We start from the raw sequence: 15,693 nt of genomic DNA, 5'->3' as shown, positions 1-15,693 counted from the left end.
ATGAAAAGGGCTTAAAGACACGCATTATAATGTTCAAACATCTGAAAATCACCCGCTTGTTTTACCACCTAAATATGGGTATAGGTGCCTAATTTGAGGCCACCCACGCTAGAAAAATTTGGCCTTCATCCTTGAGGTAGGGCTCATGCAACGCATCTTCTGGACAATTACTCCAATGAGAGAGTCTACCCGGCAGAGAGGCTGCTACTGAAACCCCACAGATGAGTGCCAAGGTGCTGAGATTCCCAGGTGGCACCAAGTGGGCAGGAGACTAAAAATGGAAAACCTGCGGTAAACAAAATAAATAGAACCACTGAAAAATAATGAGAAAAAAAAAAAAAAAAAAAAGACAAGTTACAAGTTTAGGGAGGGTAGCAAAATGAGCGGGTTGTTTCTGAAGACCCGAGCTCCCCCAAGTTCTTTACTTTGCCTTAACTCAGTGTCACCTTGCAGGGAAAGCATTGAAAATTAGCTAGGAGAAATGGAGACAGAGACAACGTTGAGTCTTTCAGCTTCCATTAAAAAAAAACAAAAAACCCAAAGACAGAGTGAAAATTGTTATAGTCACCAAGAAAAACATCACAGCGTAGCGAGCGCACCAGAAACAGAGCTGGCTTCTTGGGTTTGCCAAGAGCCTGAGACAATATTGCTGAAGCGTGAACTGCTCATTCATTTCAGGAGCTGCTAACACCAACGCCATTGCTGGCAATTGCCACGGTATTAACCATTTCTCTACTTCCCAGAGCACGCAAAGAGGAAAAGAATCGTATTTTGGAGACAGCACTAATGCCTTCTCTTATTAAGGGTCTCGTCCTGAAATGTGCTTATTGCCCACAACATTTAATGAAGTTAGTAGGAATTAAGGGATGCAAGAATAGCTACATCACATGACCACAGTTTTTACTTGGCTGAAAAGTTTTTTGAGCTCCTTAGAAGAAGATAAACAACTTTTCCTTCTTAAAGTTAGTATTTTTCAAAGACCAAATCCCCCCCAAAAGAGAAAATCCTTATTATAAGGATCATACGTGTATGTGACATTAAGCAAAATCCAAGGTAATACACATTCAGGGTTAGAAACCCAAGATGACAACCAGTACAGGACCTCAAGAAAAACCAGCCCATAGCTGTGAGCCACTTTCTCATTAACACACAAACACTAAACCCAGAGGTTCAGCTGGAGCTGCTTCCGTTATATGTGGGTTTTTTATTTTAAGATTTGTAGCCTTACAAGAATGAAAATTAAATTGTGTAAGGGAACAGTATTGTCACTGATTAGGGCATGGCTGGCATTTGCAAGGTCGCATTTATACTCGCCAGCCCTCAGTGAGCTGGAAGAACAGGAACATTTCTTAAATTCAGTATCTGATGAAGGTCCAGGATGGTCCAAAACGATTCGGTGGTATCTACGGAGCAAGACGAATTAATGGGAAAATTTGGCTACACTCAAACTAGCAAACAGCCAAGGGTCAGGGCCCATTCTCTGGCTCTAAATCCAGCCAGGATGGTCTGGCCAAAACTGTAATATTAAATCCTTTTAGCCTCCATAACAGGGTGGCTGCCTCCAAGCTGCCCACGGGAACAGGTTCGGGATTCTGCTCATTTCCAAACCATGGCTGGGATCTGTTTGCGACCATGCTGGCCAAGCCCACTCAAAACCAACCTTGCTGACAACTTAACAGTAACAGTATTTAACAGTCGAGGCCCTACCACTGTGTAATTTATTGGTAAAGATACTACTTTCCGGCCATTTTAGTTCAGACCCATGGGTCTGCAAACTTCTTTTGTTTAGAGGCTGAGCCCACCATGTCCCTCATCTATCTCAGCGTGGCCCTATTCAATGACACAGTAAATACAAAGACAGCAAAATCCACCCTGCACACTGAGGGGACTCCCGCACGTGGGATGGGAGAGTTTGGGCATGGTGGCACAAGGCCAGCATCCCCGGCTGACAACTATACGCAAAGAGTGCGAGCCCAAGGCTGGAAAAGGTAGGTTTGGTGATTTCCCCTGGTATTTAAATTTGGGTTTAATTTTCTCCTTTGTCATATGGCCATTTGTCAAACACGGTTGCGTAGGACAAGGCTCTTCCACAGCCAGCACTCAACGTGTTCATGTTAGACTTGCAGGGCAGGTCCTCCAGCATCTTAAGACCTTGACTCCACAAGTCTCTCTCAAAGGTGAAGCAAAAAGCAAGAGACTAGCATTTAGGTAGAACGGTGAGGAGGTCCAGGAAGAGTATAGGGGAAGAAGAAGTCTCCCCATCTCTCTTTGTCAGTACTCTCAACAAAATTAAATTCAAGCTCAAACCCTGCAATCGCAGAGCAGGTAGAGGTCAGGGTGAGGCAGACCACAGCAGGGTTAAACCAGGACTGAAGTGTAACAAAGCTGTGATATGGGTATGTTTATAGGACAGTTAAATCATCCTTTAAATCACCTCACCAAAGGCAGACTATCAGATCAGACGTGCCTGTACCTGAACTACTCACCTAGGCTCGCTTTAGAGCCCGTGGAGACAAACAGGCTCTTCCAAGGCACTGCCAGGGACCAGTACAGCTCATCTGCAGACTGGTCAAGTCCTGCAAATGCCAGTTTGCCCCCACTGACTCAAAAGGGAGCTGAGGGTGACCGTCTCATACATGGATGTCTACCCCAGGGGACATCTATACCCATACCGCCTTCACCTGCTGCGGAGCAGCCCTCTTGTAACTGCAGGAACAACCCGAGCTCTACTCTCTGCTCTGAACCTTGCATGCGCTGAGGACTTGCTGGATCAGTCCCGAAGCTTTAGGTAAAATGGCTGTGATGTGTATTTATATGAATCATATACATTAATTACATAATAGACACTCATGCTCCCCATCCCACACGCACTTTGGTTATGCATAGGACACAAAGACTGAGTGCACTGACTATGAATCATGCAATAAGACTACGTCCCTCAGGCAAAACTCTCTCTAAAATGACCATGTTCATATATTCCCATGGTTTCCACTACAATATTATTTAATTAAGAATATTAATCTGCTAGGCCACCAACTTTCACCGTCTTCTGGGGAAGTCTGAGCAGACAGATATTTTAATAAAATATGGGGAATCCTGCTCTTTTTATGACTGAGTTGGTGCAATAAGGTAAGTCAATTGCATGGCCTCATGAGCTTATTGTTTATTTCTTCTTGATATGAACATGAGACTTACGCACCAGAGAGACCATTGGTTCAAAAGTTGCATGAGTGATGCCAGATAATCTTTTTTTGCTTTGCTTTTCAGCTACTGTTGTTGAATACTGCCCAAATATGTGTGACACATCATTAATTAGTCGTACAACACTGCAAATACAGCACTGATCCCCATTTGGAGAATAAAAGATGAATACTTGAAGTTTGACAGCCGTGGGCACTCATTTGCACGTGCCTGCAGCATGCACGCAAACATTTCAGTTGTGCAAAGAAATCAGTCTAGACACTGACACGACCAGTTCAGCCACATTACACCAGCCTGCCCAAATAACTCCTCAGGGTTGCAGCCTGCTGCCCTTTTCCCCTCTCCCATGGGATGGAGAACTGCATGAACTGCTATGGCAGTCCCCCGTCACCTCCTGTCCTACAGCCCCAAACCTCTTCTGATGCTCAGCCTAATCTGGGATTGAAACACATGCGTCCTCATCGCCAAGAGATGTACCCATCCCGGGACAGGGAGGAACACCGCTGTTTTGGCCATGGGATGGATGTATTTCTGGTCATCAGAGTACCATCAAACATAGCTCTTGAGGGCTGCCACTGACAATACAATCAGGAACCTCTCTTTTGAAGGACACATTGCTTTATCAGATGGTATATTTTCAACGTTTGGTGAGCTCAACTTAAGCAGTTGTCCAGGCAGAGCCATGGAGACCTGTGGAAAGGCTGGGTGATGTGAAATTGTGGCAGGTAGGAAGTCCTGTGCCTGTAGGTGTGACATCCAAGGCCTAAGGGGGAAGTTTTACCCACTTTTCCTCCTGCATGATGTTAAGCAACAGGCAGTAAATATGGCATTCATTAAAATTACCTTGTATACTTTTAACAGCCTTGATAATCAGATTTCTGCCACTGTATCGGAAAGCAAAGTTTGTTTTTATTCAAGGCCTTGTAAAACTCTAATTTCTCCCTCATGCACTGGAGGTGCCTGAAGTTTTCTAACGTTTTTAGTGTTTCCTAGCAGTCATTTCTTCCCCCCATCAAAGCTCTGTTCTGCTCTGAAAGATGTATCAAGTAACTGAGTGGAGATTCGCGTTTCTCCGTGTGTGAGGGATAAACTGGTTGCTGTAAGAAGCAGCTTTAAACTTGCATTTCTCTCTCTACTTTATCCACAAGAGGGGTCAGATCCTGCCCGCCCTCCCTCCCTGTGGCACTGCTAGGTAGAAACCCTTGAGAGGAACCGCAGGGTTTGCAGCTGGGGCTGCAACATGCCTCCTTGCAGCCTGAGCATCAGAGCTCGTCCTCCACCCAGGAACGCTGCTCTGTATTTCTGAACGTCAGCAAACACTGCAGACAACCTCTGGCATTTGTAGAAGATCAAAGTCCCCTTTTTCAATCTTGAATCTAACTGGAAGCAACATCCCCACGCTGGGAAAAGGTAAGAGCGTTGCGGAGGCATCGGTTGAGCCCCCAAAAGATGAAGGGCGAGAAGCGTGAAGGCAACCAACTGTAGAGTACAGCAGAAAAGTTCAGGCTGCGGCCACATAATGTACACAGCCAGGTCTTTTAGTCATTCTGCCTGTGCCCACATGCCAGGCGCTCACGTCTGAATACACACAGACAAGCAAGGGCTGCAGGGCAAGTATGCGGTGGTACAGCTGCCGCGGTCCCAGCCGAGCCTCTCCTGGAGGTATCGCTGGGGGCACAATTGCAAAAATAACCCATTCCGACAACACAGACCATCAGGAGGCTCTGACTCAAAGGGAACCTGTTTCAGGCCAAACAAAGCATTTCCTCAGCATCAAGCTGGTCGAGTTTTTTGAACCAAGTCAGCGCATTGCGCAGGGAGCCCGCAGGAACCTGCTCCACCACCCTCCAGCCCTCGGCCCACACGGAGATGTTGAGCATCTCTGAGAAGGCAGAGCGCGCTAGGACCGCAGAGGTTTTTGCAGCTGTTTGTTTGAGAAACAAAGCTTCCCTCCTCCAAGATGAAAGAAATCAAGGAGTCTACGCTAATCAAATCCTACATGCCTCCTGGCTGAAGTTCAGCTTGTCAGTGATGCAGCTCAGTGGAGTGATCAACATTTCCAGTGCTATGAGCTTGGTGGTAGGGGAAAACACGACAGCAAGAAATTCACCTGGCTGCGAGTCAAACAGGTGTATGGCAGCAGTATCCAAGATTATAATAATATCTTGCAAACATGCAAAAAATAGATGTAATAAGACTGATTCTTTGGTTTTCATTAATGAATCATAAAGGCTTTCTTTACATTACACATGCTTTTTTGGCATATGCTGCTAATATTTCCACACTTGCAAGGTTGGAGTTTTAATACTGAACCTCCCTCCCCTAAGGTTCCTCATTTTTGGCAAGATATACAAGGCGACTGTGTGCCATGACAGGCTCTATCTTACTTTGGGGCAATCAGATTACTTCACACAGATGGTTTTATCACTGAGACCATTAGAGATGAATTGCACAGTATGTAAATATACATTTGTTTGATGAAAAAAAAAAAAAGTCTCAGTTCCTCACTGCTGTCTTGTCTGTGTTCCTAAATGTATTTCCTCTCTCCTGCATCATTCCAAAGCACAATTTGTCCAATCTTTACCCTAAAGTGACTCAGCTAGTTTCTGACAGGCATCTTAAGTACACATTAACTAAGGAAATAGGCTTTCTTGAGCTACTGGATTGAAATGCGGGAGAACGAATCTTAACCTTAACTATTGAAGAAATAAAGGCATCTATCTGTCAGGATGCCTAACATCACACACACCACAAAAGTAAAGCACCAAAAAATAGAGAATATCACAATTACTTTAAAACATGCAAGTAAACATCCTCTTGTAGGGGATAAAAAAGAAAGAATTTGTTCATAGAATAAGATTCACAATTTAAAACCAGCCCGATCTGAAATGGACCTAAAGACATTCAAATGATACATGCTCAGAGCAACACAGCAGCTCTTCCACTTCGGAAAAAAAGGGACTTTGACCCCCACCCGCCATGCAGCAACCCTGTTATCACCAACTGAGCTTTGTTCTTCTTCTTAAGGTTTGTCTGAGGCCACGGAGGCAGCCTCTGCCAGTCCGGTTCCTATCTGCATAATTGTTTTAGGCAAAACATGGTCTTTACCTGAGAGGCGTCTGGGCACATCGGTAATGGCTGGAAGTCCTGTGCCTCGAGTGGAGGACAGGGGAGTTGTGGAGTGAATGGACGGTGAAGTCATCTGGCTCAAGTAGGATGGATAAGACTGGTCATAGGACCATGGCGGGGATGACTGCGCCTGCCTGGGGTCTAGGGAAAGAAACAAAAAAAGAGAAAATTTTTAAAAATGGAAGAAAAATTTTAGGGCATCAACAGCCTAATTGAAAGAGGTGGGATTACTGAACATATAGCCATCAGTGCTATGAGGAATGAGAATGTAATGAAACACAACCTGCTCCTCTAGGACCCAACCCCTTCAAGCCTCACTCTGTGCTCTTCCCTCCCTGTAACAATTTTTGGGGGAAATGAACAGAGCAGTGACCAGAGTTTTAAAAGATCAAGCAGCTGTGCTGCACATTCCTGGTGTCTCTCATCCAGGTCTAACAGCGTGTTATACCAAGACTGGCCAGTCCTGGAGGATTCGGACAGATAAGCAGACAGCGAGTACGAGACCCAGGTCCGAGGTTAGGAAGTGGACTTCAGAGGTGGGGAGACTCTACAGTCAGTACTTGGCACGCCTGTCAAGTTGTTATCCAGTTCAAACATTACACAGTAGTGTTTTCAGTGCTGAAAATACTATCCAAGAAGGAAAATGTCATTAATCTTACCAGCATCCGGCCAAAAATGTCACATTTGGACGCTGGCCCAATTACCTACAGTCACCTCAATTACAACAATATGAAACCAAATGGTTTGGGATAACTATCGGAAGCTAATGATGCTTTTTGATGTACTTGCTACAGCTCACTGTGGAGGAAATGATTTTAAGGATAAATACAGTATATTTTTTGCTGAAGCACTGGTGGATTGCACTAAGTGAGAGAGAGGGAGACCTAGTTTTACTCACTGGTGTTTGGATTTATAAACCATTTGCTCTCAGTTAATATCTGGTGATAAAGATACCACTCAATGCCTCATAAATTATTATTTTTATTTCTTTACATCAATAAAAACAAAGCACTTTCAACCCCAAAGTTTGTTTTGGGCACTGCACAATAAACAGAAAACTACCTCTGAACTGGCTCATAGAAATTGTAGCATATCCCTCCAAATCCTCCCCAATATTTTCAATGAAGCACATCAGGTCCACTCAATTTGGAGAACCTGCTATGTCAGAGCACTGTGCTAAGGCCCTACTTTGTAGACAGCAATGTGATAGCCACATGGCATAAGCAAAGGCACTTTTTCAGGAAATTCAACTTTTTTTTCTCCTTTTTTTAACTCCTTTCCCTGCTCTTCCACACAGCAAAACCTTGTAGTTTGAGCTATTCCTTGTTTATTTTTTCTGTTCAGACATGATTTGTTTGAAGAGATGTCTGGAAAGCAGATACTTCCTTGAAGCAAAATAACTATATAGATATATAACCCCCCCCCCCCAACTTTCCAATTTAATTTTAAGAGGATTTTCCTGGAGTTTGCCATTTATATTAGAGCTGAGTAATATAAATGGTTAACCTAAACTCCTCAGAAATCCGAAGGACACTTGATCATTAAATGTAATGAACTTCTTTGTTTTAACAATTTCAAGGCCAGGGTTGTATAGATTGGCACAGGTTCAAATCTGACTGACTGCTCATTGTTGTATCTGATATCGACATATTTCTCTGCCTCATTCCACTGCTATAATTCACCATGCAGTCAATGGTAAATGATCTTCAACTGGGAATGGAAAGCCGAGGCTTGCTGGGAAAACAATCTTAAAATTAATGATGTGTCAGGAGCACAATCTCAAATCCAAGCTCCTTCAAACTCCAAGCTCCTTTCAATCTCTGCTTCCGAATCCAAAACAGATTCCCTTAAAGTTTTGGTTTTAGGTCAGCTCCAATGCTGGAAGGAAATTATATAGCAGGTAAAGGCTGAAAAAAAAAAAAAAATCATGGCAGAGGATGTTTTTACAGGATTTTGGTCTAAGATGGTGAAAACCTCAGGAAAGGAGCTGCCTTCTGGAGGTTCATGCCACTTCTGGTGGTGCAATCCTCACAGCCTGAAAAGATCTTGAGCATCTCTGGCACCCTCACCACTTTGAACACCCATGCTAGACTTGGTTTGACACCTAACATCCTTAATCCAACAACTGGGAATGCCTGTGTGGACACAAGAAGGACAAATGGCAAAAAGTGGTCTTTCAAAGGTTCATGTGGTCTTTCAAAACAGCATCTCGTACTGCGCAGTCAGAGGCAGAATATGGCTGGATGGACCATCAGTTGACCCCAAAACATATCATATATTCTTACGACATCTAGCTTAAATTTTTATACAGCTTCTATAGCTCATTCTAACCTCAGAGTCGCAATACCACATTTCTCTTTTAGATATATATATTTGATTTCAGCTCTCCATGAGTCCAATACCGTGAGATTTTAAAGACCTAAGTATTTTAGAGAAAGAGAAAAAAGAGGATGGCCTCTCAGTGAAGATACTGTGCTGTGACTTAACTGCTTCTGGCCCTGAAGCAGATCTCCTGTTGGACTTGGGTATCTCACCCAACCTCCATTTGATGCAATTTCTACTTAAATTTAAGGACAATAATGATATATTGCATATTTAGTTGGTCATTTCTTTAAGGTGCAGGCACTCTCTGAGTACCTCACTCACAAAATGGGGTGCTTATCTTGGCTGGAAGCTTTCAACCCAGATTTTCAGGTGGAAACTTCAGCCCCTCTGAAACTAGAGTGCAAGCAACTTAGGTCCAGGGAAATGAGATCATGTCTTCTCAGGGAATAGGAAATAACAAAGAGGAAAATCCTCAACCAAATCGAACACCAGATGATACATCAGAGCTCAGTGACTGAGAAGAAGGTCACAATACCCCAGGCTGGAGGGTTACTGTGATTCCTCTACGCCAAGGCATGGCTGAAGTCATGGTTGAGGCAGGGTGGGGAATTTTGCCCTGGGGCTGACAGGCTTCAAGAGCTATCTTTGGCCCGTTAGGAAAGCGGAAAGCGAAGACACAAGTTTCACCAGATCATAGAGTAAATGCCCTAAAACCAGGCCCTGCTGACTGATAGCAGCCAAGGTTTGCGTGGACATGAGAGGAGAGAGCAGCGAAACACCCTCGCCTTGCCAAGTCAAAGGTGACCTGCGAGCCCACAGGGTAAACGTCACTGCTCAGCGGCATTGCCCGATCCCCAGAGTAAAATGTCGCGAGGCAGAGTCCAAAGCTGCCTCGTCTAGTCCTTGAAGGCGGACGTGCAGCTCGGTCTCATGTGGCACCCTTTGGTCCCACCAGCAGATGTTCCTTGCAACGCTGCTGGAACAGAGACTTTGGCTGCTGAGGCCCAACCAGGCCGTATCTTCTGGTTCCACACGCCACCAAACCAAACCTTCTGGGGGCAAGGAGGGTGCTGGGAGCACCATGGGGAGGTGCCAGCTGCCAGAACAGCATTTCCAGGGCAGATCCATGCAGATGTTTCTGAGGGAAACACAACAACGTCCTTAGGAGGGTCACCTCCTCCTTGCTCAGGCACAGAAAGGCTGGAGTGACTATTCAGCACGTATCAGCGGGGAAGAAGCTACAAGCAGATCTGTGAGAGGTTTTCCTTGGCCTCCTACACCAAAGACCAGCTTCCCCGTTCGCTCCAGCTGGCAGGCTCGCACGTCAGGTCCCTGCGGGCCAGGGGCTTTGCACCATCACCCGAAGCACCATGTGCTCTGCAGGCACAGCACATCTTCCCAATCGTGAGAAGCCCAGAACAGATGAGAAACCTTAGAGCTCTGAGGCAGAGCAAATGTGGATTCCTCCCTAAAGAAATCCTCCCAAAACAAGGGAAAACACTAATATAAAAATACAGCAAACAGCTCGGGAGAAAGCCCCCCATCTTCCTGTACAGCAGCCATGGGGAAGGGCTAGCAGAGCATTCAACAACAGCAAAGGAGGCAGAGGGCCACTTTGAGTTGGCATTTGCACTTGAAAATTTTGGAGCGATTACTAAGAGCAGTCCTCCTTTTGTAAACATTTCTGTTATGCCTGCGTGGGTGTGAAGAAAAGTGCGGCTTTCAGCATATTCATTCACAATAGGGCATATCATGTGTATGCTAAGAAAGCCTGGGCACAGCTTGGCTGAAACAAGTCAGTGGGGCGAGGTCTAAACTAATGTACAAACAGCTCCGTCCTGTTTGCACTTCCAGGTAAACCTTGCCGAAGCAGGAAATATTGAGTATTGCAAATTACTTTGTGCCTAGATTTTACTACCACATTTATAGTCAGTGGGAGATACACACGGTTCTTGACCCTTGTGATCTGTGATTGACTGCATCAATGGACAATGGACATTGACGCTTAATGGACAATAAGCGGTTTTAAAAATCAGTCTAAGATTGCACATGCTGTATAAAACTAAAAAACAAGAAAGAATGAGAAAAAAAACCCAGTGACCCGTTCTCCCACCGATGACATTGGCTTTCCAGCAATGTGACTTCTCTTCCTTCAATGAAAATGTTCTGAAGTGTCAATGGAGAGAAGAAAAAACCCATAAATTGCCCTGAAGAATGAGTTATTCCACTGCTTTGGCACTGGATTATGAAGCATACAGATTTACTATAGAAAAAAATCAATTTCCCATTTCCCAAACTGAGTTACATGATCACAGCATGATCACAGGCTTGCAGCTCCTCGACGTACCATCTATAACACCCCAACATCACATGCATTCGTGCACTTTGCAAAACCACTCTCATTTAAATCCAGCCATCAGCTCTAGCACTGACTGCTGCTGATTGTATTAGTGCTACTGCCAATACTAAAAAACAAGCTGTCTGGAGCTATCTTTGGTAAACACTTAAAGCAAATATCCTCACTTCTGTTCTTAACAAAGCCAAGATGACTTTCTGCATGAGTAACCCAACTATTGTTGTAACACCACCCCCCCCAGCAAAACAACAACAACAAAAATGCAACCTCCTTTTCTTCTTTATTTCTTAGGCATCTTTAAAAGCCCAGGGCTTGATCTGGATTGCCCAGTTCAATCAATGAAGTCAAAACCAATGGAGTTACACCCCAATGTACAGAAGCGTAATTGAGACCAGATTTTGGCCTGAAGAACCTCTAAAACCATTTCTCCTCCCACCCCGCCAAGAGTCACATTTCTGACAGAAAAAAAAAAACCAAAAACTGAGCAAGTCATGCCAGTAGGGCAACTAAATTGTAAAGGGGTGGGGGAAATAAAGTTAAAAGAATACTTTAACAGGAGGGACACAAGATTTACCAAATGGAGGTTCACAACAGCAACTTGCCAGTTGCCTGAAGGATGCAATCAATTTGCATAAAATACAGCAGACTGCAGCCACCCTTGTGTTCATGGCAGCAGAAATCCCAACTCCACCGCCTCATCTGCTGAGTCTTGTAGCTTTTATTCCACATTATAGTAAGCTGAAGGCATAATTCACCCTATAAGCCTATTACTTGGGTAATTTCTAAATTATCTGTTCGAGGCAACCACGTACTTTGTCTGATGTGCTCTCAGATTGATGTGCACCAGCTACATACTGGTGTGTGCTTCAGAGTGCTACTGGTCCCAGGTAAAACACAGCCAACCCCTGGCAGGGGACTTGCATAGTCCCAGTCTTATAACAGCCGTACAGTTTCTGTTTCAAACCTGTCCTGCAGCTGGTGGTCTCGGAGAAGAGACACTGGTCCTTGAGGCAGATGCTGCACAGCTTCGTATCTAGAGCCCAGGACAACGCTGTGATGAGCACGGCTTTTTGCCTTCCCAGTGACTCTGCAAAAGGGCAGCATCCAGCCCATTGCCTGCAAGTCCTGAATGGGGGAATTAAGGAAGGCCCAGCTGGTATCATCCTCATCCTCCATCTGAGAGCTGAAGGTGCTTTCTGCCCATGGTCTTCCCAGCAGACTCAGTTTACACCACCCCTGAAACCAGTTCCTGCCTGCTAGTGGAGATGGGTCCCCTCACTAACTGCCAGGTAAGCCAGCTCTGAAGCCTTTAAATCTGCTTCCTACAACCCTAGAAATGCTGAGAAGTGAAAGCATAACATCCCTGAAGCGCATGGGGAGGGGAAGAGGAAAAGGAAAAAAAAAAAGATTTCACGGGACCTGCTTTTGAGTGCTGTTATTTCAGTGATGAAAGTCACAGGTTGCCTATAGATCAGACGGTGCCACAGTGGTGATGGAGCATGAAACCTCACTTAACTCCCACTTCGCGGTCCCCGCAGCCCAGCCGCCGGGGTCCTCGCGCCGACCACATTCCTGCCATTACACCCGTGGCTTTTCCTGGCCGATAGAAGCTAATCCTAAATGGTTGCGTTTTAGAAAAACAACAGCTTTCCTCGTTTCGTACCGAAACCCTGATGCAACAGCTCTGTGCCTGAACGGGAACGTAATCGGATACGTGAGCAAGTTGTGCGAGTGCCGTTAGGGAAAGGGAAAAAAAATAAAAAAGCAAATATACCAGTATCCAAATGTGAGCAGACAGGATTCCTGATTTACGGGCAGCAAGCGGGGTTCAAATTGAATCTGCATTGCCTCAGCAAAGGCATCTGCTTATTGGACGATTTGTTTTTTAATGACCCTTCGATGTTGCTTTTGCAGAATCCTAGTTAAAATGCCATGTTGAATAAGGGCAACTCTGTGCCTTGTACTGCCACAGCCAGGTCCTGTGGTAGGTTTAGGACTGTGCCGTGATTTGTAAAACCTGTACTCCAATACTCTAGGAAAATAAACACAACCTAGACAGAGAAAAGAAATATAAGAGTGAACCCCAAAGTGCTGAGTTCTTTCAGACTCAGGTGTGGGCCAGCCAGGCTTTAAATATTATTTCTGTTTAATCATGCAATAGCTATGCAAGACCTCAAGGGGAACGAAACAAAAACAGTTTATGTGCTTACTAGCAATAATATGGATTTCGTCGTAGGAAACCAGTATTTACTGTTGAAGTTATTAGGAATTAATTATTTTCCCTAAATTACTAGGTAAAAAGATTAAGAAACAAAGGTATTTCTAAAGGAATGCTTGGTTAATTCCAATAAAGGTAATAAAAAGATCCTTGTTTTTCAGACAAGGATCTATTCTCCTTTTTAATATATACTCAAGCCATACCAGCCCAGTGACCATGTTAAGAAGCCAGTGGTATTCCCACTGAATATCGCACCACAACAAGGAGACTGGTGGAGCCCAAACAGCTCACTCCCTGCTACCACACCAAACAGGCGGACATTTAGCCATTTCCCATGGTCAGCTAACACCCGATCAAAGAGGTGCCTCATCTGCAGCATCAGCTTTGTCTCTTGTTGGTAGAGTTTGTGTGGCAACGAGCATCCATTTTTCCCAGAAGAACTCGGAGGGACTGTCCGCAAAAAACATCCCAGCATTTTGGTGAAACATCAAAGCGTGTAGAGCTTTACAGATTACAATCAATGTCCTGAAGAGCACCAAAAAGCCTTTTGGGGAAGCCAGCGCAATTCGCAGAGCTCACACCGACGTAACATGTTCACGCTAATCGCCTTATTAAATGGGAGGGCTACCAGAAAGCTAACGAGTAGCCTTTGAGGGCTGGGTGTTCTGACTCTTCTAAATTGAGGAGGAGACAAGGGTGGGGAATAACATGGCAAATACTGTATCAGACCACTTATTCACTGCAAACTTTAATAAGCAGCTGAGTCCTCACTCTTTTGGGAGAAACGAGAGCAATTTGGGATTCTAAAGTATCCCACGACCGTGAGTTTATCTGGCAAGAAAAGCAATACTCCACAATCGATGGGACAGTCAGCTTGCCTTCCTCGGTTCAGCTCACTTCCCTCTGCCCTTCCACCACTGCATCTTCTCTCTCTGGGTGAAGTCTCAGCTGGTACTTTGAACCGCTGACTCTTAGATTTGCAGAGAAGACAGCGAATGCCACACAGCTTTGTTTCCAGTCAGGCTTATTTAAAGCTCATCTAAAGTTTTCACCTCCCGGATCTGTAAATGCTGCTGCTGATTCATAACGAGGCAGAGAAGTACTCTATTAATCAAAGCCAGCAGAACATTTTCTACAGGAGGCATTTATGTGAATGAGAGCAGCATATGAGGTTACACTTAGCTAGGAAGAAAATTACAAGGGGATCTCAGTTCTCGTGCTTCAGGGCATAAGCTGATCACCAGATGGGGTCAGGAAGAATTTCACCCTCCTTCGTTCCTAGATATAGTGTTGCACAATAGGTAAACTATGGAGGCACAAGGAAGAAGGAAAAAAGCTGATTATAGCCCTGGATTTTCCCCCTGCTTTCTCAGGAACTATGTCCCCAAACACTGCCAGACAGAAGACAGTAGGTTAGAAAAAATATTGGGCTTTAGTTTGGCAGGTCTTACCCAGAAAATGATATGCACAAGGGCCCTGACTTCACATGTCCAACGAACAAAACAAAACACTAAGCCCGGCCAAAAAACCTGCTCTGGGAAGCTGGTGGGCAGCAGGTAGCATGTAATGGGTACTACCAACATATTTAATATATTATGAACATTTTACACTAGTTAAAGCTATACTTCTAGATCCGGGAGAACTTTGCCACAGCTCATGGGAACAATTTTTTCGTTTCAATTCTCTGAGTGCTTTGGGTTCAAATTAACCCACTTACTTCTCCTTCTTACGGCAAATTAATAAACCAGTTGAACTTAAAAAAGAAGAAAAAGAAAGAAGAAGAAAGCCACAACACTTTGTTAAAACCACTAAGTTTCAGCTGGTATCATGTCAAAACCACTTGAAACATGAAACCAGAAATCTTCCTAGGTTGACTCAAAGACTATGTCTATACTAGGAGTGCTTTACCGGTAAAGGAATACTGGTATATAACATTGGCAAAGGACTCCTGGTGTAGATGCAACTATAGCAGCAAAACTGAGTTTTAAATCCGTCTAGTAAATTGAGCCAAGAGTTTTGTTGACAGACTTGCATCTAGGTGAAGTTCTTCAACAGTTTTAGCAAGTGAATTGGTCAGGGGCAACACCTCTTCACATCCTGGATAGACACAAATACGTCAGCACGAGTTTTGACTGTAGAAATGGCCAAAATTAGGTAGAGGTTGCTTTGAAACTCTTTTGAAAAATTTAACCAGCTCTGAATTTAGAAAAACAAGAAAAATTGGTTTATTTTGTAGGCTTCGCAGTTTTGTTGCAAACTTCTGGCATAGCTGCAGTTAAACATCTTATTTCAGTCTTATAATCTGTGACACATGGTACTTTATGATTTCTCTCAGCACAATGAAATCTGTCTCTCAGCATGCAATCATAAATGTTGCATACAACCCTCACAAGCAACCTTTAGAGATTTCTCCATAACCCAGTTCGTTTATTATAACAGTGGTCAGCACTGGTGCTAGAAGGAA

General features: G+C 44.3%; 1 protein-coding gene across 7 annotated transcripts in view; it reads right to left on the bottom strand.

The window, feature by feature from the left end:
* The window catches only part of RUNX2 (RUNX family transcription factor 2), a 223,373-nt gene that overhangs the window by 89,978 nt on the left and 117,702 nt on the right, over nt 1–15,693 (bottom strand). For all 7 annotated transcript variants that reach the window (XM_030037300.1, XM_041128816.1, XM_041128818.1 and 4 more), the window contains one exon: nt 6,310–6,471. In XM_030037300.1, the coding sequence (XP_029893160.1) occupies nt 6,310–6,471 (162 nt within the window). The remainder of the gene's footprint in view (nt 1–6,309; nt 6,472–15,693) is intronic.

The sequence above is a fragment of the Aquila chrysaetos genome, chromosome 15 (assembly GCF_900496995.4).
Source record: "Aquila chrysaetos chrysaetos chromosome 15, bAquChr1.4, whole genome shotgun sequence".
In the NCBI taxonomy this organism is placed as follows: Eukaryota; Metazoa; Chordata; class Aves; order Accipitriformes; family Accipitridae; genus Aquila; species Aquila chrysaetos.
This window is presented reverse-complemented; position numbering and strand designations above follow the sequence as displayed.